At 39.3% G+C, this 27,723-nt stretch overlaps 4 protein-coding genes across 5 annotated transcripts; 1 reads left to right on the plus strand and 3 right to left on the minus strand.

The window, feature by feature from the left end:
- Positions 1–877: 877 nt before the first annotated feature.
- LOC308323932 (GTP-binding protein Rheb-like) lies at positions 878–5,921 on the minus strand. Its single transcript, XM_080775807.1, has 8 exons — positions 5,469–5,921; positions 4,754–4,825; positions 4,577–4,644; positions 4,305–4,387; positions 3,561–3,617; positions 3,414–3,461; positions 2,767–2,848; positions 878–2,680 (listed from the first exon to the last, which is right to left on the minus strand). The coding sequence occupies exons 1-8, from the start codon at positions 5,518–5,520 to the stop codon at positions 2,588–2,590; spliced, it is 555 nt and encodes a 184-aa protein (XP_080631933.1). The 5' UTR covers positions 5,521–5,921; the 3' UTR covers positions 878–2,587.
- Positions 5,922–9,347: 3,426 nt separating this feature from the next.
- On the minus strand, positions 9,348–14,834 carry LOC308325492 (limb region 1 homolog-like protein). The gene is made up of 14 exons (XM_080778003.1): positions 14,818–14,834; positions 14,240–14,343; positions 14,030–14,104; positions 12,835–12,903; positions 12,667–12,740; positions 12,506–12,578; positions 12,233–12,313; positions 12,078–12,148; positions 11,887–11,964; positions 11,336–11,409; positions 11,079–11,169; positions 10,799–10,865; positions 10,521–10,682; positions 9,348–10,424 (listed from the first exon to the last, which is right to left on the minus strand). The coding sequence occupies exons 3-14, from the start codon at positions 14,094–14,096 to the stop codon at positions 10,339–10,341; spliced, it is 993 nt and encodes a 330-aa protein (XP_080634129.1). The 5' UTR covers positions 14,097–14,104; positions 14,240–14,343; positions 14,818–14,834; the 3' UTR covers positions 9,348–10,338.
- LOC308325500 (limb region 1 homolog-like protein) lies at positions 14,826–16,440 on the minus strand. Its single transcript, XM_080778016.1, has 4 exons — positions 16,294–16,440; positions 15,889–15,973; positions 15,486–15,517; positions 14,826–14,957 (listed from the first exon to the last, which is right to left on the minus strand). The coding sequence occupies exons 1-4, from the start codon at positions 16,357–16,359 to the stop codon at positions 14,880–14,882; spliced, it is 261 nt and encodes an 86-aa protein (XP_080634142.1). The 5' UTR covers positions 16,360–16,440; the 3' UTR covers positions 14,826–14,879.
- A 2,160-nt stretch (positions 16,441–18,600) lies between these two features.
- LOC308329638 (5'-AMP-activated protein kinase subunit gamma-1-like) lies at positions 18,601–27,539 on the plus strand. 2 transcript variants are annotated; one of them, XR_013965417.1, is made up of 13 exons: positions 18,601–18,808; positions 19,824–19,875; positions 20,174–20,274; positions 20,359–20,440; positions 20,542–20,600; positions 20,714–20,759; positions 20,848–20,902; positions 21,218–21,344; positions 21,829–21,994; positions 22,088–22,125; positions 23,258–23,303; positions 24,005–24,151; positions 24,659–24,757. XR_013965417.1 is itself a non-coding variant. In XM_080784089.1 (13 exons), the coding sequence occupies exons 1-13, from the start codon at positions 18,800–18,802 to the stop codon at positions 24,933–24,935; spliced, it is 993 nt and encodes a 330-aa protein (XP_080640215.1). In that variant the 5' UTR covers positions 18,601–18,799; the 3' UTR covers positions 24,936–27,539. The 2 variants fall into 2 exon arrangements, 1 of the variants encoding a protein (XP_080640215.1); XM_080784089.1 differs by lacking the exon at positions 23,258–23,303 and adding an exon at positions 24,925–27,539 and having other exon boundaries at positions 24,659–24,758.
- The last annotated feature ends 184 nt before the right edge of the window (positions 27,540–27,723 follow it).

Consider the following 27,723-nt stretch of genomic DNA (forward strand, 5'->3'; position numbering starts at 1 on the left):
ACAGAGGGTCAATAATTCCCAGAAAATCTGTAATGTTAATATAAAATGTCCACGAAAATCTTCATGGGGGCTAAAAGGGGCTATTTAATTCTTCATGGGGGCTACAGCCCCATAGCCCCCACAGACTCGACGTTGTTGGTTGCCACTGTCATTACATCAGTCTGATTAGTATTGTAATAATAATGAATGATCGGGTGTTAAGAGTCTGATTAGGTTATCAGAAATCGTTTCAATTTAAAATTGAAATTATTTCTTACCTGCCGTTATTCCTGTAACAGTATGCCTGCGTGTGATATGACTATCACTATGAGTCTGGCCAAAAAGCCAGGCTAGGAAAGGAAAGGTGGGCAACTGGGCATCAAAACATTCTGAGCACTAGGAGGAAAACTGGGAACTAGGAAGAGGGAAATGTGCAGGGCACCATGAAGCGCCACTCTTCCCCTCACAAAGTGCCCACACGTATACAGTTCTCACCCAAAGTCTTTCATCAATTACATTTTAAAGATACATTTACTTGGAGGGCAATCATCTTTATAACAATGGAATACTATTACTAAGGCTAAATAACAGTTGTACTGGCAAGGACAATTCCCAATTATGTGAATTGTGAAACAATCCCGGTCATGTCTATTTGTAGTCTCTAAATGTTTTGATGAATTGAACATGGTGGACCCTCTTGTAAACAAGTGTAATGCTTAATTGGGTCGTCCACTCACAGTTAAGTCTTTGTATTGAGTCTGTGCTTCAAATGTACTGTAATTCTGCAAACTGTTAATACATATTTCAATCAAATTCAATCATGTGAATTCAATTCACATTATCTGGCTCAAAATTGCATTTCTGTAACATCCCTGTTCCAACAATAACATATGACAAATCAAAAGGAGTAAAGGATTTATTTATATACAAAACTGTTTACAGCAATATTTCTGAATTAACATTGACCAAGGAGGGAATATTGGTGTTCAGGTGCACAACACCACCAGGTATCCCCACATGATCAAGTCAACAGAAGGAAAAAATAACCCTTAAGAGCACCTTGAATCACAAAGGGAAGCAAAAGGGGTTTCCCGATTTATACATCATGTATGGAGCGGCTGTGCATAAAAAATAGCAGATTGACAAGCTTGCAGATCTTCTATTTTTTGGCACGTGACACTGTTGTACGGAAGAGCATAAATCAAGCAATATGGAAACTGTAAGGCACAAGACACAGTATCACCAGCTTCTCTTCGACCATCAATCACACAACTAGGCTACTTACTCAGTTAAGCTCTCAATAAAATAAAATAAATGACAACCAGTAGGGGTCAAACATGAGAATGAGAATTTAAACCATAGCAATTCTATACTCTCCATTTTGTAAGGCTACACATGCCGAGTAAAACAGGTCATTAAGGGCCTCAAGGGTATAATAGTGTTTGTCATGTCATGATGTAAACTTGTAAATGAATTTACTTGGATGCAAGCCACCTAGGCTTAATTAAAAAGAGGGTGAAACTAACAAAGTTCATTCCGCAACCCTCATGATCTATTCAACAGTGTTAAAAATAGTTTAAAAAACTGCAATTCAGTGGTCTATACACATTATGTACTTAACTCCACATATTCTAATGTAGCAAGGGGGGGGGCGTCATTTAAGGTAGAAACAATACTATCAAACCAGTTTCTAAGATTCTATTTCTATAGCAAGAAAAGGCCACAAAATATTTGAGATCTGTTCCATGCTATGCTAAATGTGTGGCAGAGAAGGGCATGTCCATCATATGACAGCTTTATTACACTCAATTTGAGGACAAGTAAGTTTGACAAAATAAGGGTGAAAGCACCAATCTGCTTGGCAGAAAAGTGTAAAAATCTAAGTGTCTGGATTTCTTTGCTGGCAGTAATTTGACAGTTTGTAGGCTACGTGAATAGCACCTGAAGTTGTCGAGTTGTGCACAATGAAAAATAAGTGTTACAGTGACACTTACTTATGTGACAGAAATCTCACTCCAGAATGTACTAAGAAATCAACCAGTTCTGTATAATAGTTATATTCCAATACCACATTTAAGAAATTTGAACTGTGGGTCATTGTAAGGTATAATATGACAGGCAGCAAAATCCCTAAATGCCAAGTTCCAGGCATAATGTATAGGCATTTACTAGCCCTTCTTGTGTATCTACTGTAGAAGACTGGTCTGGTATTGTTGACATAGGCCAATCATGTCTTCATGAAACACATTTCATTGCAATGAATTGGGACTAATATATTTGGCAATATTGTCAATTCTGAATTCTGTACATTTGGTTGAAGTCAATATATGGATTATACCTAGTCCTAGACGTCTCACATTTTTTTATTAATTGAAAAATGCTCCAAGGTCTAGGACTCAGAATAATCTGTCATTTAACTTCTCAATTAGTGGACTACTTTAAAAAGCCTGAGCAATTGGCTGCCAATGTAAAACAATATTGTAGTACAATGGTGTAGCAAATTGCCAATGTAGCTCCTTGGTGCCGAGGAGGTCAGGGTTTGGAAGCGGATGATCATGTGCCTCCTGTCTTCAGCCAATCAGCTTTCTGATGTCCTTTTCAGAAGGTTTTACATCACGAAACACTTCTTCTCCTCTGAGGGTACATTTCCATCAGCTTTCTCCATCTCCAAAACGATTCGCTTGAAAACCTCCACTGCAGTCTGTATTTCAAAAGAGTTATGACTATGTCTGCATGCGTTACATGCATGGTGTTGTGTACTATGTAGTTCTGAAATGGATACATTACCTCATTCTCCTTGGCTGAAGACTCCATGAATGCAGCACCCCAGGAATCTGCCAATTTTTTTCCTTCCTCTGGCTTGATCACTCTGTGATAAAGAGAAGAGATACATACTTGGCTTGAGTTTAAGCACATGAACTCTAGCTCTAGCATCCCTATTCTGGGCACGTTATAATAGAATTCTGGGAAAATAGGCAAATGTTGAGTGAAAATAGCAGATCTACAAGCTCACACAATGTCACAACACATCATATGCATCACAGTGCATTTGAGCTTGTAGACAGGCTATTTTCAGCAAAAGGATTTGGTGTATGGAGAAATAAGGAGGGGGCCAAGTAAGTAGCCAAAGTATTTAGTATTTAGTGGCCAAAATACTTTTATATTACAATATCAGGGTACGCTTTCTGTGGATAATTTACCTAGATACAGAACAGGAAACAGACATAGGGGAGGAAGAGGGGAGGATGTGTGACAAAGGTCACACAAAGCTGTTTTCATAGCCATGCCTGCCATATTCTGCCTGCCAACATAACTCAGGGCACTGTAAACATTATCGGATGTTATCCATTTTACTAAAATAACAAACACATAATATATCGAATACATGTTGTTTCTATTCAGCAGTCAAGCATTTAAATAACCATCTTGAATACCTTTCCATATGGAGATCTTTTTTGTTCCCAACAAGAACGGTTGGCACCCTAAAAAATAAACGAAAAAATAAAACAGTTTTAAAATAGGCAATTGTTAAAAGAATAATCAAATTTCAAAGATTAAAGTATTATTATTATTAAACTTACTGTATCTTGCCAACCATATCTAGCAGCTTGTCATGTAGAACCTGCACAACTTCAAAACTGGAAGAGATTGAAATACAGAGACATAACCATCAAATAACTATTAATAACCAGTAGTTGTCAATCTTAAAGGAAAATTCCATGCTAGAATGCTTTCTTACCTTTCTTTGTAGTTGTTACGTCCCCACCAAAGAGGTCCAGGTGTTTTTTTGGCTATTTCCCCTACCATAAACCCTCAATGAATTGCATTGAATGGGAATTGAATGGGGCTAAGGAGTGTTATGCTAATTAGCTTATTCCCATTTAATTAAGTAGTAAAGTGTGCTGCTTGGGATATTATTTACATCATGAAGAGAGGATATATACAAAAAAGATTGAGCGATGGAAGCACAACACCCCATAGCCCCATTCAATTCATTTAGGGCTTATGGTAGTGGAAATAGCCAATAAGTAGGTTTTGCACAAAATAACACCTGGACCTCTTTGGTGGGGACATAACTACAAATAAAAGGTAAGAAAGCCTTCTAGCATGGAATTCTCCTTTAAGCCTTTCATTTGGCTTCCATGACCAACTGCATAGTGCATACTACTAGAGCTAGGGTGGCTGGACAGCAGAAGGCTGGACTTTGAATTTCTCTAACTATAAACTTTCACGACAGCAGACAGCCTAAGCACCGGGGTGAGTTGTCCAGTATTTATGACAGTCCACTACTCTGCATTACTCATAAGATGAAACCACCCACTCACCTTTTCATGGAGGTTACTGCGTATACCAACACATACCCATGGATGTCCATTGAATGAGACTGAGGGAAAATTGAGTACTCATCCTGTAGAAAAAGTTGTCCATATTAGATGTTCACCGAGTAAAATAACAATTGTTAAGACTTCTACAACATCTACTTGACCAACAATGTATTTGACATTACAAATCACATATTTACTTTGCGGTAATATTATTATTAATCACCATTCATTCCATGACTGTCGCTGTCTAAAGTAACTTAATTGTAACTCACTTGTCCAGCTGTATCAACAAGCTGCAGATTGAAGTCTTGACCATTGACTGAGACCATTTTGTTGAAAGCTGTAGAAAGGAAGAACTGGTTAGGTAAGAGCTTTCCCCCCTTACATTTCACATACTTTTTAAAATAAATTTCTCTCTGGTGCAACATTTTACAAATATTTCAACTCACTGTTTTCAATGGTGGGGTCATAGGAGTCTACAAACTGTCCTTCCACAAACTGTATCGTAAGAGAGGACTTTCCTGTGCAAGGCAAAACAAAAATAACATTACATTAGACAACATGACCAACCGTCAGTAGTAGCCTAATCTAAAATAATAATGGAAAAACAAACTCTGGTGAACAGTGGTGGCCTGGTGGGAACATTCAACTAAAACAAACAGCTCCAACTGATACGCATCATGCCAAGATGTTGGGTGTGTACAAAAATAAAAAAAATAAAGTATGGTTCATAGCCTTAATTGGTGGTGCGGCTGACACGATTTTGTTTCATAACTACGTGGACATTCTGTCTACAAACGTTGGAGGTTCGTACATGGGGACTAAAATGTAAAGAGAGCATAATAAGCAAACAGCACATTGTGGTTGTGGTATCAGTTCTGAGGAACGATTCTGCACGCGCGCGCGCACACAATGTGGCTGGTTGACACGACCAACCCGCATGTCTTTGAAAATGTACCTTAGGTCAAAGACATGCTGTACAGTGACCCCCACTACGATCAAACGTGTACATGTGGGTGCTACTTAATCATAACAAACCAATGTAAACAAAGGGCAGCCATAAACGCGCCACGCTGCAACAAAAGCCCCTGAACGTTAGCCGTCTGTTAGCCAGCTAGGCTAACTAACATTAGCTTAAAGTGCATCACCAGTAGTACCACTCACCTACAGACCTGTAGCCTATCACAGCGATTTTTCTGTATTTTGGTTGAGGCATATTTTTTTTCTTCAAAACGAGTTTAACGTAGGTCCGGAACTTAGCGTACCAGTTGTTTGTTATTGTTATTTCAAAACAAAAATAAAAAGTAAAATAAAAACAAAACAAAACGAAAAAACTTAACGCCACATTCGCCTCGCGTCACGTGACAACAACAAACTTTTCGGAGGATTCACCGCCGGGGCCTCGAAGTTTGAACTTCTGAGTTGAAATTGAAAGAATAATGCGTACTCTCGGTGAGTACTTCGTTGGATAACTCGGTCTCTAACGGCTTCTCGCACACTTATCGATCGCCACCGATAGATAGTCTAAAAATCGCGGAACAGCTGTTGTTTATACTGGAAACTATAAACTAAAGGCTGGTTTCGCCGCAGTTCGCCTCGCAAGTCACACTGACGGAAACTGACATTGTGTAAGCACACCGTCGTAAAAAACCAGCCGCTACGTCATCACTGCTGCAGGCACAGGTCACTGACCAGCAGAGGTCGCTGTTTCACAACCTTTCCTCATATGCCAAACCTGTCTTCAGGTAGCCTCGGAAGGCGTTGCAGGGAACGAATTCGGAATTGTCGTATTTTATTTTATTTAGTTAGTTTAATTTATTGTCCACAATGTGGAAATTTGTCTTCGGTCTCATAACAACAGTAACAACAAAACAGCAACAACACTCCTGCAAAAAGCAGGACAACAGTGACAAATATATTAAAAACAGGTTTAACTAGAACTGCACTCTGTCGAGTGCATACTTGCTTGTTGCACACGCAAGCAGAGCACGCAAGTACTTTCGACCGCTACAAACCGCTACAAACTGTCAAATCTCAGTTTCTGCCTCTATATATGTATATGTAATTTGTAAGTTGATTAGCGGTATACTGTGGTTACTTTGCGCCGTATGCACCGTCCCAGCATTTTCGATGCGTATGCACCGTCCCAGCATTTTCGATGCGTATGCACCATCCCAGCAAATGCAGTAATGACTAGTTGTGCCTGATACGGCAGTAGTGCCAGATTACATACATGTATACATAGAAGCATTACCTTTAATCCTCCCAACACTAAAACATATCGTCATTACGTCACCATCGAAAACCAATTACACTCTGGCATTGGGTCCTTTAATCCACATCTTTATTACGTAATCATTGAGAGGTAATGCTCCTATGTATACATGTATGTAATCTGGCACCACTGCCGTATCAGGCACAAGTAGTCATTACGTCATTTGCTGGGACGGTGCATACGCATCAAAATTGCTGGGACGGTACTGCATACGCATCAAAATTGCCGGGACGGTGCATACGCATCGAAAATGCTGGGACGGTGCATACGAATCCCGGGCGAAACTAGTACTTGCGCGCTCTGCTTGCGCAAGTAACGAGACATTGTATCATTTAGTGCCTTAATGGCATTGTTGTTGAGGAAGTGTGATGTAAGTAACAATAATATAATTGACTCAAATAGTGCTACCGGCTGCATTGTACGCTATCTGGTTAATCTGGCAAATCCTTTGAACAGCTGAGGAAACCTACTGCCCAGTTCTGCCTTGGTGTTTCTTCAACCGCTGATCAAAATAATAGGGCCAGGCCTACAAAATGTAGGCTTTTAATATTTGAAAAAAGTCTGCCGATCCCTATGCTAAATTACTGCCCTCTATGCCGTCTATGAAAGGAAGTAATTCACAGGTAGCTAATATTGTATTCATAGGAGACCATTTCCTAGGGCGCTGACTGTGCTCATTAAAGGACCAAGTAGTCCTGAAATTGTTGGTCCTTTATTGTTTTTGTTAGTTTTTTTCTTCTCCTTCTCCTCCTTACGCCAAAAATAGCAGTTCTGGCTGAACCGTGTAGTCGGTTTTCGTGAAACTCTGAAATATGGTAGAGAGCCATGCCAAACGGTGAGGATGTGAAGCCCACAACCATTGGCCAAAGGGTGGTGCTATAGCACTCAATTGAAAATGCAAACTTTGAACGTGCATAGCTCATGAACCGTTTGACCATCGGGCAATGAAACCTCAACACACATATGTGTCTCCACATACCAAACAAGTTTCATGCTCTTACTTTTGACCTCTGACCTCTAGATCACCAGCCATTTGAATTATATGAAAATCAGTTATAATGCATCTCCTCCCAGGATCTTTGATCAAAATTCACAAAAAAATTAGGTTTTATGAGCCAATGAAAATTGCCGTTTTGTGAAAATTCTTCTTTTGCCCCTAATACATACATGCAGCGTCATATGCTTATGCAACTTTACAGTATTATAGACTGGTAGAGGGTCATGCCAAATAGCACTGAAACCAGTCTTACCAGTCAATTGGTCAGGGTTTCAGCTGAGAGCCATCCTGGCCTTGCCCCTTGCTCACCAGGTAGCGAAGTGTGCCGTGAAGCCGATGTCCCTCAAGAAGCGGTTTGTTAAGAGGACAGTATGGCTGCGGCAGCCAACATCCACTGGATAGGTTGTTGCTCTCCAGCCTTTCTCTTCTCATTCTGATTCTCCATATATAGAGATCTAAGGGTTTGAGGTCAAATGTAGAGTTACTGGCCAATATTGATCTCCATCCCTGATTATGTCACGTAATGTCACATGCTCCATCCCTGATGATGTCACGTGCTCCATACCTGATGATGTCATGTGATGTCACATGCCCCATCCCAGATGATGTCACGTGCCCGACACACAAACTTACGGCAAATGTGCGATTCCATAGTTAACTGCAACCTTCGGTCGCAATTACAGAAAATCTCCAAAAGGTAGCACATCCCAACTTAGCACAAATTACTCACATTCCCATTTTTAAGGGGAACCTAGCCCCTTCTATAAACAGTTTTTGGCCCCACACGTCTCAAGATTTGCAATTGACAATGAAAGGAGATTTCAGGTCAAATGTCCACTAAATATTGTCCCCACACGTCTCAATATTTGCCATTGACAATGAACGGAGAAATGACTTAAGTGGAATTCTTTCCACTAAATATGACGTAAATTAAACATCAAAACATTAAACGCCATTGACATTGAAGGAAAAACTTACGTCATATGTAAACAAGAAAATCAGCTAACCAATCAGATGTTGGTGGGAGCGCTTGGCCAATAAGGGACCACCTTATGTACCTTATGTAGCAAATGTTCACTAACATAAATTGATGTACGATGACAAGAGCGCCCCTCATTTCACATGGGTGTGATTTATTTTATTTTATTTGCACACAACAATAAACGTACGTTGTTCGTTTACTCCACTGAGAAAAAGCATTGTTCATGTGCAACCTCTTTTTCTTATTTTATATTATTATCACACACAATAAATACAAATATATATTGCTTTTACATAATTAATTTAGTATTTACATACATGTGTAACCACTCCAGTTCTAAATCTATTTTGAAAATATATTATCCAATATGTACACAAAAACAGGACTGAAAATCCACCTTTCAGCATGCCAAATGGAGAGGAAATTATTGCTCCCCCTTAGTCAAATGACTACCCCCCACCTCCTTATAAGTAACCCCCTTCATTTCCCCCCAACCGTACATATCCTTTTTAATTACTTTTGAGGGGCGCTATAGGCTTTAGTCCCTCCTATGTCCAGCTTTGAGGGTTTGTAAATTGTGTAAACCCAAACATTGTCCTAACACAAACATTGAATGCCAATGACAATGAATGGCCAGCTTTGAATGTTTGTGTAAACACAAACATTGCGTAAACACAAACATTGAAGACGATGATAAGAGCGCCCCTCACTTCACATAGGAGTGATTTCATTACTTTTTATGATGATTTGAATTTTGTGATGATTTTTTCATTTCATGATTATGAATTGAATATCCAGGACCTGAATGGAAACTAGACCGCAAGGACTTTTTTCGGTGATCCCTTTGGATGTGTGTTTGACCGTACTTTTAAATGCTCCACATATACAGTATGTGAATAGATTATAGTTAACTATATGATATATTATATTTCTGTAAAGATATCATTATTTAGAACTGGGCACATTCACAAGCTAAGAACAAAGGGGGAAATATTAAAGCTTAGCTCAAGAAAAAGAAAGCATAGAGATGTGAAAATGTACAAGGATTAACAGTATAGCTGACAGTCCTAAAATGATCGGACTAGGTTTCCAGCTACGTGAATGCTTGTAGGTATAGTATCGTAACAAGTAACAGCTTTTAGTTTTTCCTAACCAGACACATTATTTGATTTTATATAGAGTAATCTGCAATCATTTCAAATGGGTTACACTACAGCCTCTCCTCACCTGAGACTGATGTCTGTCTAAAATCTTATGAGGATAGATTATTTCCCCACTGCAACATATTTATCCAACAGTGATTAACTGTTTTCCTGGTGCATTAGGAAAGTCATTGTAGTTATTATTGTATTATTGTCCACAGCAGTGTAGGCAACTTTTTAAATGGCTAATGCTACTGATTATTGTTATTAGGACCCGCATGATTGATTAGGACTAGGAACAGAATCATACTTAGTTGGGCAAAGGGGCATGTCGAGATCACATCGAAAACCACATCCATGTCAGTCAGCGGTACAAAATGTCCACATAGAAAACCCTGCACATTGACATGTTCTGAAGGGAATTTAAGCTGCAGAATCTTGAAATGTAAGGATAACCTCGCTCCATGTATAGACTGCAGGTGTAAGTCTTGTCAGTGCTGATGGTTTCTTATAGTAGCCTCTGAGGTTCCTGAGGTTCACGATCAAACTTCACGTCCTTTAAAGCATCTTTACTCTGACAAGAACCTCAACCTATCTCATCACCTCCAATTTCAGAAGTAGCATACTTTGACGATTTATTATTTAATCTTGGAAATCCCATTGGCTAACAAGTTCCTGAGAGGGATGGTGGAATGGGACACAATCAATGATGGTTTATGCAGGCCTGGTGAAAGAGAGAACAATGCTTAAATGCGGAATCAATAGCTATGTACTTGTGAGGGTAAGTGGGTGACGTGCAATGAACATATACAGTACATACCAAATGCCCAAGCCAGATCTCTTTGCAAGGTCCACGTTAAAGTTTCAATAAGACTGGCAGAGGTGAGCCCGACAAACATTAGGTTGTAGAGGAAAACGACGTGGAAGTTAGCCAACCAGTTGTGCCGCCCAAAATCTCCAAGCAGATTAAACCTGGTGATGCCTAAAATATCAAACACAGCACAAATTAGTGTAGTTAGTTGATATACTCTCCTAAGACAAACTGCTAATTGATTGGTTCTCCCAGTCTCTAACTGTAACCCTTGTCCTTGTCCTTACCCAAAGTCCTGGAGAATGCAGGCAGGGCTGAACTGAGCACTAGCAGAGATACACAGTTCCCAATAATCTACAGAAAAAGACATCATTCTATAAGGTCAATTGTTTTTGAGGGAAAGACAAAGACAGGGAAAATGGAAGTTAGTGTGTGTGTGTGTGTGTGTGTGTGTGTGTGTGTGTGTGTGTGTGTGTGTGTGTGTGTGTGTGTGTGTGTGTGTGTGTGTGTGTGTGTGTGTGTGTGTGTGTGTGTGTGTGTGTGTGTGTGCGTGCGTGTGCGAATAACCTGTATTATAGTAGTATCCTGCATCCGGGGTTGTAGACCAGTGAACAATGGGGAGCTGTAGAACCCCACCACAGATGAAGTCATCAGATATCTATAACGTTATATAGTTAAGGGAACTGAAGCTTGTCTACTGCTATATGTTCATCAAGGATGAGTAGGCTAGCTTACCTAAACTCGAACGATTACATAAAAAGTGCAAGATAGAAAAGGTATGCAGTACCGTCATTTTATGAAACCAATGAATATTGAAAGGATACAGAATGAGAATGACTTGTATCACAGCCCCGAGCAAGCCAAACATGGAGAATGAGGCAGTGCCCAAGAGAGGGTCCTTTGACAGGAGAAAGTATAGATGTAATCCAACATATCTGACTGTATTTCAGGGGGAATTATTTGCATATATCCATACCGTAATATGACATAAATGTAAGGTGCTATAAAGTAACTCAGGCCAGGGGTGCCGTGGATGACAAAGTTATTTACAGGAGTGAACCACTGGTCTAGCAAACACTTTCCAAAGATATTTAAAAATCACACCCGTGTGAACTGAGTGGTGCACTACCCCTCTCTCTGTTTCTGGCGCCCCCCTACTGGTATAATATGTCACATACTCATGCTCATGACCACTGATACAGGTACACAGGTACACGGACATTGCTGGTTGTAGGAGTGGTTGCACCACTCAAAAACTATGAGTTTGATTGTCATGGAATTTGCTGTTCAGTTGAAGTTTTGTCAAATACCTGTCAAATAAGTAATATTGACAAATATATTATAGAGAAATAGCATAACACATGTATTCACTCACTTCCACCCACCGGGGCATAGCCGTTTCATCAAACAGCAATTCAAGCACATGGAAACAAACTATGAGAACACACATTACCTGGGAAAAGAAAAAGACGGTGTCAGTCATCATTCACTTCACGATAAACTGGTTTAATTAAAAAGAACACTGAAATCATTCATGTCTGAGCAAGTAGTTAAGTTGTTACCTACAGTTAGTGCAAGCAACAGCAGCATTGCCAAGGGGTAAACAAGGTTATATATGGGTGCTGTCCTCTGCATTTCTGTCAGGAGAAGCAAGATGTTTGCAAATAATTGTATAAAATAACATACTCTTCATCAAAATATGACTTTAAGAGTGGCCTTACCCAAAATGGTGCGATACATCTGTGTGGAGAGGTACTCATATCTCAGAAGCTCTGCATTTATGTTCAAACAAAAGGTCCCACCTGAGGAGGAAATATAGAGATAAACAGTGTCAAGCGAGCCATTAAACTGAGTTCATCATTATTTACCTCATAGTATGCTTTGTGTGGGTGGTGTGCAGTAAAACACTGCAATGCCATCATTGCCATGATATAATACTGTAGCTCAGTTCTTATAGAAGGCTATTATTACAGAGGAACACAGACGGTACTCACTTGTTAGTTTCCTGACGAGAGAGGCTTCCTCCAACACTATGCAGCCCATTGTCTCTTCAATATCCTCCAGTAACTGAAAAATGTCAAATGTCACTGGGTCATTAGAACGCACGCATGCACGCACTAAAACTGTGAAACAAAACAAAATAACGTGCTATTACTTCTCTCATCCGTGGCTTGACCAGTAGCCTCCTTGTGATGCTAAACATTCGTGACAATCCAAAAGGTGTACATACTGCAAAAGACAATGAAATGTAAGCATGTCTCCGCTATAAATGTATCAGTTATTATAGTAAACTATTAATGGTGAATAGTTTCATTGCACTTACATAACAGCAATAGTACCCCAGACAGAGACACGCTGGAGTAGAAGTGTGGCAGGTAATATTTCCACAGCTCTAGAAACAGTTAAGATGCATTCTGTGACTTTAATAGATTTTATTTCTCATTAGTGCAAACTGGATAATGAATTAGTTGTCAAATTTCACAGTTTTTGATTGTCATCAGCTTGTCCTGAAAAATAAAGTGAATGTAATATCTCCAGTAAATCACAACAGCATACTGAATGAGTGCTGTGCAGATAATTGTCTCCACATAAGCGTATACACATGGAAATAATGTGTATACAGTATATATATATATATATATATATATATATATATATATATATATATATATATATATATATATATATATATTATATACCAACATTTCTGGAATTAAATAAATTAAATCTATTAAATGGTTATTATTTTTTAGGGCCATTACATTTCTACATTGCTAACGTACTTGGACTCAAGGTTGAACTGTACCTATTTTGGTGGTCAAAGTTCACACTTAACACTCTTTATTCACTGGTGTCGTGTAAGTGATATTTCTTTCTAAGTGTTATATTTTGATAGCACACTTGGGCAACATACAGCCCAGACCCAGCCCTTTGACCATTTCAACCCGGGCCGGTCCCCCAAAGGATTAAAGTGAAAAAAGGCAGCAGATTTTGATCTAAATCTATTTAACTCGATGCAAGCAACTGTAATGTATATGTACTCAAATGGTAAATATCAAATCTTTATAATTGAGAGACAGTCTTCCTTGAGTCCATATGTAACTAAATGCAATGGTCATCAGTAAGCTATGAATGGTGCATATGTATATACCGGTAATTGGTGTCTTACTCTAGTCTTGACCCAAACGTATACTTTCGACAATTAAGAGACGTGTGTTCCATGTTATATGATAGAATATAAATTGAGCTCAAGTCACTGCGGGGGGAAAAACATGTTAAAAAAAAATTTAGCTCAGAGAAGGGTCTTGACTCTTGATGACAAAAGATGTTGCCTGTTATCTCCTATGGCACCAACATCAATACAGCATGGAATAGTGGACAAAATCAAATCAAAGTCTGCTTGGATCTGAGAGGAAAGATCTCATCAAATGGTGGTCTGTGCCTCTGAATAAATAAGGACCTTGATATAAAAAGGGTTGAAAACCACTGTGTATTGCTTAAATGGGGGGGGCTCTTACCACAGAGACCACCTCTGGCAATGCTGTCATGGAGAAAGGCTGACGCCACCCACATCAAACCCATCATCAGAAGAGCTAAGAGAAGAAGGACAACTCCTGTCTCAAACACACGCGCCATCACACCCTTTAAAAGCAACACTAGGGGTTATTCTTTTTAATGTTTATCGTGAGCATTTAGAAAATTATTATCACATAAAACAAAATTGCTACCTTCCTGGAGCCTGGCAAACCTTCCGACTCGGTGAAGAAGTAGGCAAACGGTAGGATGAAGACAAGACAGAGGTTGGAGAAGATAAATACTAAATTCCAGAATCCTGTGATGGTAGAATGGAAAATGCAACCTTAAAATCAAGAGATATCTTTTTAGATTATATTTGTTATCAGGTGTCATGTCAGTACACCGACAAATTTTTAGCTTTTCTTTTTTTACACACAATTATAATGTTCTTATTTCAATCACAAGACCCAATTACTGCATGTCAAGTCTCCAGGTTTTCTTCAGAATATGTATGACACTTATTAAGTGTGGTCAACTAGTGTCAAATGTTTTATTTGCAAGGACCCCCTTAAGTTCTTAACTGAGTGTACAAATGGTGTACAAACGGAAACCAAATCCATTTGAACAATCAGTTACAGACCTGTTATGGTCATTCAGGGCGAGCTCTTTATGTTTCTGGTCAGACTTTCCGTGGCAAAAATGTCCACCACAAGTCAGCATGGCGATGTGCCAATTACCCCTGATTGTTATAACTTGTAGGGTTTATTATAATCATAAAATACTTTATTACCATATAAAAGGGACCCGTTGAGCCACTGCGTGTAGGAGCTTTGTGTGAATCCGAGCAAGAGCTCATTGGACAGGATGGACATGGGCAGCAGGAGAACGGCACCCACAGAGACAGACAGAGAGAACGTACACAGCCACAAGCTGGTGAAATTAGAGGATAATTAGGGCTGTCAGGAGTCACCACTATGATATTTTTGTTCATGATTTATTAACATATATTATATGTTATATATTATATTATACCGGTATACAAATATTTGTGATTAACGATTTAATTCTATTTTTGGCATTGAACATTGGAACACAAAATATATACAAATACCGTCCAAAACAGATAATAATTTATAATACAATAATCCCCCTCAACCAATGATTTTATGATACTGTTCAAATGTTCAAAAATAGTGGAAACCGCTAATCTACAAGCTCACAATGTGTTGCATTGTGACACATTGTGATCTTGTAGATCTGCTATTTCCACTATTTATGAACTTTTTTAAAAATGTATGCATAGATTTACCAGATACCATTAATTTATGCACGTGAATGGAAACGTTTTTGATGATTCTGCATGTAATAACTGTGACAGCCGTATTGTGTACCAACCATATTATATAGGCCTATTCATATCCTTCCTGGCAAATAGTGTGATGATTAATTTACTCACACCATTTTGTTGACTTTTTTGTCTTCAATGTTATCTGCAAAGGCAAAAGCACTTTTAATGATACTTTTTATGTTAAAGTCAAACAGGCCAGACCAGAAACCATACAGAAGCCGAAACTACAATCTCCTTGAACTCATAACAGTGCAATGCTGTGTAGGGCAGCCTACTCTTTCAAACAGCCGTAAGCTAAACAGCTGGAGAAACTATGAAACAAAAATGCATGTAATAAACTCAACTGCAAGTTTGCTCGAGGAAGAATTTTATATAAAATGAAGTAAATGAATATTTGTTTACATACGTTTGTTTAGTAAAACAAAAATACTAGTTGGAATCACTGACTGAATTATAGAGTGCTGTGCAAAGGCAAAAAGACAGTTCAAATTCCCAATTTAACAACATACAAACCTGTAATGAACTCAGAGCTCTTCTTGTAGTAGCCAATCACCAGGTGGGAAACAATATACAGACAGATGAAAAGTAGGATACAGATCTGTGGGTTAGGAATGAGGTATTTATTTGTAATAGCCTATGTCAGATATAGAGAACCCATGCAGCATAAGCAATCCAGATGTAAATATTCATAACTTGATGGACAAATGCCTATTTGTAGTCGCCTATGCCCTATGCCTATGGTTTTAGTGATATCCTAATTTTCCTATACTATCTCCATATAATTTTGGTACATAGACATAGGCCTATACAGAGTATATCTACATTGCCAGTAATTGGTAATTTTACTTAAATTAAAACAGGCGAGTACTTCTTCCATCACTGGTTCCATCGTTGAAGGACATATAGGACCATACTCACAATAGTCTCCCTGACCCGTTTATAGAAAATCTGCTCCCGGACCGACATGTCTTCTGATACTTCCATCTTCCTTTAAACATTGTCGAATATGCTCTAATATGCTGGGGAGAACGAAGGCTTTCTTTATCTCTACCAACCATATATAAATTGTTCTTCTGGTGGCTGCTGCTGTGTGATCGCAGTTTAGGGGACAGCCAGGTAACACATTATTATTATGTGGTGGGCGTGGTGAGAGAAGTGCAAGCACAGGTGTTTTCCCCACACAAGCGTTACCACCCTGTTCTAGTAATTGTTTTTTTCACAAATCTTTATTTAGAACAATCATGACATCTCAAATGAAATAAGTTTTGGAATGACTAAATTTGGATTTATGTATGAACTGAAGTGCCATGTGTGCCGTGATACAGGAGAACCTCAATGGAAACAAGTCCTCAGGACTTTTTGAAGTTATCCTTTTAGACCAAGTGTATGACAGTGCTCGCATTTCTGTATAATAAATATTCAATTGATCAATCAATCTATGGATTATGGTCAGATCAGGCCTTGTATGGCCAAAATAATGACAACCCACCCAGTCACTTGACAGTGCATGGTGCTCTTATGCCACCTTATGGTCAATGTAGATCATTTCCAAAGCCTATACTGCCTGTTTGTGTATCTTCTGAAACAGCTTTTAAAACACAATCAAACTGCCTTGGATGTGAATTATTACAAAATTATACCGATCATTGTCAAATCAACCCCATCAGCTGCTATGATCATCTATGGCTTAGGGTCGACGACAGAGTACAGCATCTTGCAATGGGTCTGGTCCACAAGATACCCATGTACCTGTCTAAATGTAAACGAAGTCAGTATGTATGACTGTGAGGGTGTGTGGGGATGTATGCGTGAGTGTGTGTGTGTGTGTGTGTGTGTGTGTGTGTGTGTGTGTGTGTGTGTGTGTGTGTGTGTGTGTGTGTGTGTGTGTGTGTGTACGAGTACGCTTACATAATGTTTTCATTTTATTATTATCCTGTCTATGTGTCATCTCCCACAAGCATTTATCTACTGTTTTTACTTTTTATTTACTGAGTTGGCAACACATATTGTAATGTTCGATTGTTTGTCTTTTTACTTTCTGTATGTCCTTGTATGTCATTTCTGTTCATGAAAAATGAATAAAATTTAAGTTGAAAAAAAAAAAAATGTAAACGAAGTCCACACCCACAACACCAGAGGGAGCAACAAACCATGTACAACCCAGATTCGGCACAAACAAGGGACTACATTATTTTCGCTCCTATGCCACCAAAATGTGGAACGCCCTACCAACAGTCATTAAGACATGTGAATCCCTTGACTCCTTTAAAACCGCTCTCAAAGGGCACCTACGGATGGCTGCAATTCGAAACTGGCCTCTGTAAAATCTGAATCCCCCCCACCCCCCTTTTCCCCTCACTGTATATGTATCTTTTCCCTTTTTGCTTCCTATATGATGAATTCCTGTTCTATTCCTTAACTACATAGAAGTGTCTATTTGTATGTCTCTTTATGTTTTGATGAATTGAACAATGTCAAGCTACTGCATGAATTGAACAATGTGGACCCTTTGATGAGCCCCACTGCAGACCAAGGACCATGTCCCACTGGGAGGAGACCCCCGGGGCAGACCAAGAACCACGTCCCACTGGGAGGAGACCCCCGGGGCAGACCAAGGACCACGTCCCACTGGGAGGAGACCCCCGGGGCAGACCAAGGACCACGAACAAGTGTAATGCTTAATTGGGTCGTCCACTCACAGTTAACAGTCTTTGTATTGAGTTTGTGCTTGAAATGTACTGTAATTCTACAAACTGTTAATAAATATTTCAATCAATCAATCAAAAAAACTTGCCTTGAGCTACTGCATGGAGCACTCAGAACTGGAGTCAGCTGGGCGAAGTGCCATGCTGTTTGCATGCGTAGGCCCTACTCTGGACTCTGGAGCAGTGGAGACTATGATGGAGCACTCAGAACTGGAGTCAGCTGGGCGAAGTGCCATGCTGTTTGCATGCGTAGGCCCTACTCTGGACTCTGGAGCAGTGGAGACTGTGTGGAGTAGCCCTGAAACATGACTGTCATAACCATGAGCGTCATGTGAACCATGGCTAACTCTGGAGTGGAGTGAATCAATCAATGGATACGGAAATCGTGTGCATGTGTATGTGAAAGGACCGGATGTCGTTTTTTGAAGTAGACGGACTCGGCTCAGAGCCCGCCTACTTAAAAAAACCGATATCCGGTCATTTCCACACCGGATGGCACTGGTTAAAATTCGGGCTCTTCACTCCGTATTTTCCCACGGTGGCGCTCAGGACAGGATAGGAAAAGATTAGGAATACACTCTGGGAACACATAAATATCACATAGCGATAGACAGTGTGTCGAACTCGAACATATTTGATCCGTCCAGAGATCTCCTATTCGGATAGACCAGGAGGACCTAATATCGACCTGAAAGGCGGAACGGAACCGTGGATGGAATATGGACTGTGTAAGTAGCTAACCTACTAGCTTAGCAGCACAACAACAAAGATCAGTAGACCATAAACCCCAATAGAGTACTGATTTCAGAGCAGGATTTGTAGAATTTGAAAGGCAAAATGAGATGAGCTAGCTTAGCAAACTTTATGTGATCATGCTACAAAGCTACACAAACTATACCCATTGGAAATAAATGCTATAATATTATATATCGTCAGCTAACCTTAATGTTAGCACTCAGTCTCTGCTTATATAGAGTGAAATTAATTCAGAAGCCAGGTTTAACATGGGATGAAAATCATGAAATGCTCTGATAACTTTTATAAACCACCTGCGGTTGGCTAACCTTCGCAAGCTATGCTAACTACAATGGCTATATCTTCGCCAGTCAGCCAAAATATGTGATGGTAGACCAGAATGATGGTATTTTTCATTTTTTGTTGTTATTATGAAATGCCAGCGCCGCAGCGCGTCCGAGACTAACCTCAGTCTTGTAACTTAAATTAGTTTTGATGTCATGCACTTTAAACGCCATCGTTCAACAATGATGAATGCATCATAATGCTTGGATCTGAAGTTCTGAATTAAATGTCAGCTATAGTTAGTTACATGAATACACAAACGTCTGTTTCTATACAATTATATTTCCCTAATGATTACTTAGACGTTTTCTCTCCAGCAATGACACAATTAAAGGAGTCCAGGATTATTGCGACCGCAATAGTCATAACGTCAACTGTGACATCACAGGCTTACGAGGTCTTACGAAGTTGTGAAATGTTAGTGCTTTAAAATAGTATGTTTCTATTGATTAAAAAGTAAGTTGTTTCTATCATGCCCAAATAGCAAAAAGTTGGTCTTTAATTGGGCCCATTAACGTATCAAGGGCTAACAATACTTGTACAACCCAGGCTGTGATGTTTGTTTAGCCATGTCATGCGGGCAATAGTATTTATAGCAGCAGGCAAACACTCACAGTAAATGTATGTCCTTGTGTCCGCTGAAGAATACATTTTATCTTTCAGATTCCAGCTGCTCTCGATGATCTTGAGGGCAAGAAAGACTTGGTCATAGAGGGCAAGTTTTTTCTTTGCATTATTAAATGTTACTGAATTAGGGAAACGCATATGTACAATACATAGTGTATGAACGGATATCTGATTCCGTGCCACTGCACAGTTGAAGAATTGATATACTGTAATTTGTTGCACACGGTTTTGCACTACGAAATAACTGATCTAGTACAAGGAGCCCACAACACGTCATGCTGCAAAGCATTGGGAGCCTATAGATCTGCTATTTTTAGTGTGATACGGTGTATAACTAGGTCTATAAGTATAAATCCAGTTAACTATTGTCTCTTCTTTCGTTCCAGACCCAGAGCATAATGTTTATACCAGGTTTATGAAGTCTCATAGATGTTATGACCTGGTACCTACCAGCTCCAAACTGGTGGTGTTTGATACATCACTTCAGGTAAGACAATCGCCTCAAATGTTAAAACGTCTTACCCACTGACGGGTATTACTTGAATTACTCTATTATTTGTCTTTGAAACAGGTGAAGAAGGCTTTTTTTGCTCTAGTTTCCAATGGTGTGAGAGCAGCACCTCTATGGGACAGTAAAAAGCAGTGTTTTGTTGGTAAGGCCAACATGTGTTTGGATCAGTTCTACAATTAAAAGTAAAACATTTATGTATTACCGGTAATGAATGAGACTCCATTTAAACGTCTTTTCTTGCAGGTATGCTGACTATCACGGACTTCATCAATATACTGCATCGCTACTACAAGTCTCCTTTGGTAAGAAAAAATCAACATTGTAAAAATACTCATCACAAATTTGAGGCATTCGTAATCTTAGTCTCTTTTTGGCCTAGTTGTTGATGCTTTTCTCCTATTTTTAATATTTTCAGGTCCAGATATACGAGTTGGAAGAACACAAAATAGAGACGTGGAGAGGTAAGGACATTTATCTATAGGTTATTGTACCGGTATGTCTGATCATCTACTCTGGTTCACTTGAAACACAATCTTCTCTTTATTACAGAAGTATACCTTCAAGACTCATTCAAACCCCTGGTCAGCATATGTCCAAATGCAAGGTAGATTTTTTTGCTTTTACTTTCATTTTTGAGTGGTGCACTCCTACAACCAGCAATGTCCGTGTACCTGTTTGTGTACCTGTTTGTTTGTGTACCTGGATGAGCACGAGTATGTGACTTATTAATAGCAGTAGGGGGTGCCAGAAACAGAGAGAGGGGTAGTGCTGTGTCTCTAATGAGAGAGAGAGAGAGAGAGGGGGGGGGGGGGGGGGATTGCACCACTCAGTTCACACATGTGTGATTTTTAATTAGGCCGCTGGTCTTTCAACATTAAAGCTTTACTGTCCAAACTAGTGATATTTGTCTCTGTTCCAGCTTGTATGATGCAGTATCATCTCTGTTGAAAAACAAGATCCACAGACTGCCTGTGATTGACCCATTGACAGGGAACACACTCTATATTCTCACACACAAGAGGATCCTCAAGTTCCTTAAGCTTTTTGTGAGTATTTAGCTCTGTTGTTTTTTCAACCCCCCCCCCCCCCCCCCCTAGTTTTATTAACCAACATTTCTGTATTCATTTTATTTCTCACATCTCAATATTTCATTCTAAATGTGCAGCACACACATGGTCTATATTAGTAGGGCATTAAGCAACTAGTCGACTATTCAACTAGTCGACCTTGTTTGTACTAGTTGACTAGATGATAAGAAAATAAAAATGAATCCCCCGATTTTGTAGGCCTCAAGATCAGGTAGATTATAGTTATAGTCACCAATGTACACAGTTTTTAAATGTACACATTTATTTTTACATAATAGGTAGTTAAACAACTAGTCGACTAGTAAACTAGGCAACTAGTCTAGATGACTAGAAGTGAAAGCCCCATCTATTAGCCATAGTTAATAACCTGTTATTACCTCTTTGTTTATTGTTCTATAGCCACATGACTTTACGCATTTGTGATCTCTGTTATTGTTTTCAGATATCGGAGATGCCAAAACCTGCTTTCTTAGGTCACACCCTAGAAGAATTGAGTATTGGAACATTCCAAAACATAGCCGTGGTGCGTTCAGATACACCACTCTACACAGCACTTGGCATTTTTGTCGAACAGAGAGTGTCGGCCCTACCTGTTGTGGATGACAATGGTATGTGTTAGCAGGGTAGATCATTTTATGAATGAATGACTAGGACAGCTACTGCATTATGTGGCACATATTGATGCACTTTATCTCTTGCAGGTCGAGTAAAGGACATTTACTCCAAATTTGATGTCATAGTAAGTATTCTTTTATTGTACTCAATATTTATTAGCACCTGAGCAGATCTTGTGTCACATACTGAATGTTCCATTTTAGTGTAACACTTGGCAAGCAATGACAATATTTCTAGGCTCTGTAGTCCCATGTTTCCTGAAGGTGGCATTACCGTTTCCTGTTCAAGTTCATTTACCCATGGCTTCGGCAGTAGGTTTGAATGGGAAATGCATAATATGACACCTTCATGTGTCTGCCCTGGACTACAGTTGTACACATAGCATATTGACTGTTGTTGTCAGTGCTGCTCTTTGACCCATTTAAATCATACTTACTCATTATCTGCAGTTGTCTTTACAGTGCCATCACACGTGTGTGGAAAAGGATCTATTCCTCTGCTCTGGCTGGGCCATCATTTATAAAACATTCTCGATGCAAATTTTGTCTTCCACTTCAATTGGTTGTTGGTGGTTCTTTTGAGTCCACTCCCAGACATTTCTGCCCAGAGCTCTCTTCTCTAGCAATTCCTGGGGTGTACTCTTGTCGTTGTTCATTGGTTGTTCCATTTCTGGGCTTGTCGGGTGTAATTAGATTTTATGGCAGAGAAAGTCTAATCTACTTTTTTATTTTTATATATTTTATATATTATTATTTGTAAATGAATCCCATTCCCAGCTTGAACATTTCTGCCAGATTCACATTGCTAATTATGTGTGTCCACCAGAAGTTTTGTATTGAGGGCAGATGTTAATGAATGTTTGCAGCAAGTTTGGTGTTTTTTTATTTAACGTTTTATTCTCCATCTCTGGTCCATACAACATCACCTGTTTCTCGTAGGAGTTAAATATGCATACTTTGGTATTGATTGACAGACACATGTTTTCTACATTTCTTCCCCCGAGTATGTTTAATGCCACCCAAGCCCTATTGAACCTGCTTTTTACGTCAGCATCTGTCCCTTCATTGGTGTCCACAACACTGGTTTTGGAGCGGAGCTTTATCCCCTGTGTCTGTGCTGTACTGGGTGGCAAGACCAAGAGTCTGTCTTTCTCCTGTATTTGTATTGGTGTGTGAGACAGGAGAACTGGTATGGAAAGTAAGGGTCATTCAGCAGCTCTCACATTTTCCAATGAATCCCATTTCTTTTCCCTTCAGTTGTTTCCCCTCATGATCCTGTCAATTGCCAGGAGGAACAGGAATGGTGAAAATAGACATGACTGCTTGATGCCCGTCTTGACATTAAAGCTCTGGAATAGTTGCCATGCATGCATGCATGACTTTGCATGAAGTTTCGTCATACAGTATGAGTTCTTAATTGAGTTTATGGTCTTGGTGGGAATTCCATAGTGGTCCACTAGGCACTATAGTGTGGCCCTGTCTAAGCTGTGAAATATTTATCAAGTTGATTGATGTGGGACGTGTTCCCTTCCAAGACTGTACTATGATGATGCGTGTTGCTATGTGGTCTGCATGAGCCATCTTTCCTGAATTGTGCTTGCTGGTTCCTGAGCATCTTGTCTACAGCTTCCTGGAGATTGTTTAGAATTTTACTGGGTACAGAAAGTAGGGGGAGCCAGGCCAAATGTACTTGTTACATTTTCTTGTGCCACCTTTCTTTGGCACTTCCACAATGTGACCCTCTGCCCATTATGTGGGTGTGTTTCCAATTCCCAAAGAAGCCGTAGATTATACTATGTTTACTATGGTTTTCTGTTGCTTGATTGCAATTCTTTTTTCCCCCCCTCTGTCACACTTATTTGTAATGGTATCCTGCTGACAACAAAATCCAGGCTAAAGTCATGATTTATGATCCTGCCAAATTATTGAATTGTATTTTCTTGCCATATGTAAGGCAATAATGCTGTAGATTAAAATTGTGTGTGTGTGTGTGTGTGTGTGTAGAATCTTGCAGCAGAGAAGACTTACAACAACCTGGACATAACTGTGACCAAGGCCCTGCAACACCGCTCTCAGTATTTTGAAGGGGTGTTGACCTGCAATAGTCACGACACACTGGAGGCCATCATCAACAGACTGGTGGAGGCTGAAGTGAGAGTGGGGCATGCGAGAGTGGGAGTGAGAGAGGCTGTCGGCAATGCTTCTTGTATAACTTTGTCATTGGAAGAAACTTTGTATGTCCAAAACCGTTAAAGCCCGGTCACACATCTGTGTCGGATGTGCCCAAACGGCAGCTTCCCTATTCACTTCACCATGTGAAAAACGGTGCTGAATGTCCTGTTGCGGCACATTGTATAGACGTGAGAGAGAGTGTGTGTGTGTGTGTGTGTATGTATATATATATGCACACACACACACATGTATGCATCTGCATCATTATATGTGAACATTGTCAAAAGATGATCAAAAATAGTGATGATAGAAGATCTACAAGCTGACAATGCATAACGAGGCATTTTGAGTTTGTAGATCGGCTATATTTGGTTGTTTTGAAGATACATTTGTACCCAACAACGATGATATCGAATTTGAAGACTGTCTAAATTGCATACATGCTTCTGCTCGTGCCGGATAACATTTGTCATCTATACCGCTCAGGTTCACAGGCTGGTGGTGGTGGATGAGCAGGAGGTGGTGAAGGGTATTGTTTCCCTCTCAGATATTCTTCAGGCACTGGTGCTCACTAACGGGGTTGAGGGTAAGTGTAAATCTCTTCCCCCACTTCAAACACATGCATCACTTTTAGACCAAATGATTAAGTAATAATTATATATTTGATTTCTTGTCTTTTCTTCTCAATAAAAAAAAAGTATATTTGAGTGATAATATAGTAGATATGAATATAATATATTTTTTATCATCAGGAACCGCTTGATGGAAGATCTCTACCAACAATGGATATAGATGTGGATTTTGAAAGAAATAAGGCCAGAGGAAAGGCAAAACATATAGGGAGTTAAGGGGCTGTGTCCACAGAAAGCTTTTTTATTTTGTTTAAAAGTGCACTGTGTGTCTTCTTTTGCTTTTGTTGGTTGAAAAAAAGTTTCTACTTGAAGTGGCCAGGGAGCTCCGCCAAAAAACATTGGCTGCTAAGAGCGCTGAAACACGGGGTGCAGCGTTGAGAAGAGATCGCTCCTCCTATCTGCCATAGAAATGCATGGCAAAAGGCACTAGCAGCTCAAAAACGTTTTCTGTGGACACCACCTCGACAGCAGTGTATTTTTATATTCCCATATTTCTGCCCCATTATTTTTTCACATGAAGATTTTTTTTTCCTGCAAGCATATGAAGTCCAGCAGCTTTCACTTCAGTAATATTAAAACATGGTTATAGGTTATACAGGAGAACCTGTAACTCAAATTCCAAACCAGTCAAAAGAAATGAAAGTGCACACAAGACCTCTGAAATGGACCTATAGTTGCTCAGGGTGGCCCAGCATCCCTTTCTCCGCTTTGGCTGTTACTGTGTTCAGAGGAGGCCCATTTATCTAATCTTAGGTTATACCTATTAGACCATTGGTTTTCAACCCTTTTCATATCAAGGTCTATTATTTATTCAACATTTGAGCCACGGACCACGGATGAGATTTAGCCTCTCAAAATGCAAGAATATTTTGTCCACAATTCCATGATGCATTGATGTTGGTACCATTAGGAGAGATGACAGGCAAACGTTGATCAAAATAATTCCCAAAATGTGTAGACTTCTTGTAAATTAAGTAATGCAGACATTTAACAATAATTTAACTCTTGAGAGCGTAAAATGAAACCAAATGGACCTGGGAGGTTTCATTTGGTTTACGCACTCCATTAGACCACTTTATTAGACAACTGAAAGCTAAATAAACCTAAATAATTCTGAAAATGATTTACCAGCATTGCCATGTCCAGTACACCGACTTAATCGAAGGATAGCGTTATTTTAAGCACAGTGGAACTTGCAGACTGTAGGTGGGTTTCCATCCACCTGTTTTAATGCAATTTTGAATAATATATGTGTAATTACTAATTAATTGAAATGGCAGGAGGGGGGGGGAAAGAAACGAATGCTACTTGACAGAAGTGGGAAAGTTGGCATCAAGATGCAGTAATGGTTCAAAGCGAATGTATCAGATGTATTATAATCTGCCGTTGACTAATGCACTGTAATGAACTGCAGGTCGGCTGCATGTAATACAGTGATTTATAACTCATAGAGGTATATTTTTTATTATAAACGGCTATGATAAATTATGTATTGAAAGTGAAACATTTCTATATTTACCTGTAAATATTCATATATTGGCAACATGTATACACCAGTGTATGTTACAACTGAGCGATAAATCGGTCGGGGTCTCCTGTAACTGCAAACTCTTCATAACTGATTGGGTTTGGCTGGTGCTCTATTGAATAGGTCATCCTGTTGTGATCTCTATGGAATGTTCACATAGTTGATAAAGCTTTCTTTTTCCGAATTTCCGAAATTCGCTAATTTTTTTTGCAACATTTGGATGGAAACTTGTTAATTGGATATTCAGTAATATTTTAGTTATTCTGGCATGTAAGACATGTCTAGTATTGATGGTCTTACTGCAAGTTCTCTTAATTATAGACTTAAAGATTTATATTTCATCGTACAACTGTGTTGATTGCTGAAACTAGCTTTAAGCTTGTTCTGTTATATTCGATGAGCAACACCACTGTACGATGGAGTACAAATTAAGCATAACCTGGGATGCCACTTGAAGCTCCTAAGACAATGAATGATGTGCTCCTGGCGAACTTTTGAATGTCTTTAGTGTACCTGTACTGTTATAGATTACATTATTGTGCTATATTCCATTTTCCCAATGCACGACCACTGAATATTTATGAGTTGTGTGATTTGCATTTTTGATGTTTTGCATTATCTAAAATTCAACATATTCAATCTTAAGTTCAGTTTCTTGTGTTTTCAAATATAAGGAGGTTCAAGACAGTTGGCGATCGTTCAGAAGATAGTTAAGAGGCATCTGGCATGCATGTAATGTAAAGTAGGCCAACAGGCTTACTCTTATGTGGAAGTTCAGTGTAATTAAAGGGTATTAGCTGCTTCATTGCTGCACAATCTTGGTTAGTGGACCAGTGAGCCGTTGCTTAAAATCATGGTCAAATTATCAAATGTTATTAATGTTTTGCTACTGTCCCTTTTCTTTTTAAGGTCTGTCTTCTGGTTTGTGTTAAAGATGACTGATAAATTGGATGGCATGTCACTAAAACAAGTCAGTTTTATTTTTATTTTCATCTTCATTCATTATGAGAATGTTATCAAAATCAATTCCTGTTAAGCCAATCTTGGAATGCAATTTCCTGTGACTCGCCCCATTTCCTGTTGCTGACATGGAGTCAGAATGCGATGATATAAAATGTGTACAACTATATTTAAATGCACAGTTTTCTACTAATCTGATGTGAGATTTTAATTTAAGGGATGAGCAATAAATACTCTTATGAGACTTGTTTAATTGCTTCAATAGTTGAGTATGGGCATGTCAGTTTTTAGACTGGTCAGGTCAGATGATGTCTCCCATATCCAGGCTTTCAGAGGACTCCCTCTACTCCGCTTACTGAAGGCAGAGTAGGCGGAGCACAGAGTATATGGCAATGTGAGACTAGATCAGATAATGTGGAACACTGAAGGCC

The sequence above is a fragment of the Protomyctophum bolini genome (genome assembly GCF_963924005.1).
Source record: "Protomyctophum bolini genome assembly, chromosome: 2".
Classification (NCBI taxonomy): domain Eukaryota; kingdom Metazoa; phylum Chordata; class Actinopteri; order Myctophiformes; family Myctophidae; genus Protomyctophum; species Protomyctophum bolini.

Excerpts from the sequence above, each read along its gene's own strand:
- LOC308325500 (XM_080778016.1), bottom strand. The coding sequence starts at position 16,359 with ATGGAAGTATCAGAAGACATGTCGGTCCGGGAGCAGATTTTCTATAAA. Across the intron at positions 15,974-16,293 it reads AACGGGTCAGGGAGACTATT|ATCTGTATCCTACTTTTCAT; the intron begins GTGAGTATGGTC and ends CCTAACCCACAG. Across the intron at positions 14,958-15,485 it reads ACAAAAAAGTCAACAAAATG|CTTGTGGCTGTGTACGTTCT; the intron begins GTGTGAGTAAAT and ends TAATTTCACCAG.
- LOC308329638 (XM_080784089.1), top strand. Across the intron at positions 19,876-20,173 it reads GAAAGACTTGGTCATAGAGG|ACCCAGAGCATAATGTTTAT; the intron begins GCAAGTTTTTTC and ends CTTTCGTTCCAG. Across the intron at positions 20,903-21,217 it reads AGCATATGTCCAAATGCAAG|CTTGTATGATGCAGTATCAT; the intron begins GTAGATTTTTTT and ends TCTCTGTTCCAG.
- LOC308325492 (XM_080778003.1), bottom strand. The coding sequence starts at position 14,096 with ATGATGGGTTTGATGTGGGTGGCGTCAGCCTTTCTCCATGACAGCATT. Across the intron at positions 12,149-12,232 it reads GATGTATCGCACCATTTTGG|AAATGCAGAGGACAGCACCC; the intron begins GTAAGGCCACTC and ends TTCTCCTGACAG. Across the intron at positions 11,965-12,077 it reads TGCTGTTGCTTGCACTAACT|GTAATGTGTGTTCTCATAGT; the intron begins GTAGGTAACAAC and ends TTCTTTTCCCAG.
- LOC308323932 (XM_080775807.1), bottom strand. The coding sequence starts at position 5,520 with ATGCCTCAACCAAAATACAGAAAAATCGCTGTGATAGGCTACAGGTCT. Across the intron at positions 3,618-4,304 it reads GCAGTAACCTCCATGAAAAG|TTTTGAAGTTGTGCAGGTTC; the intron begins GTGAGTGGGTGG and ends AATCTCTTCCAG. Across the intron at positions 2,681-2,766 it reads CTTCAGCCAAGGAGAATGAG|ACTGCAGTGGAGGTTTTCAA; the intron begins GTAATGTATCCA and ends TTTGAAATACAG.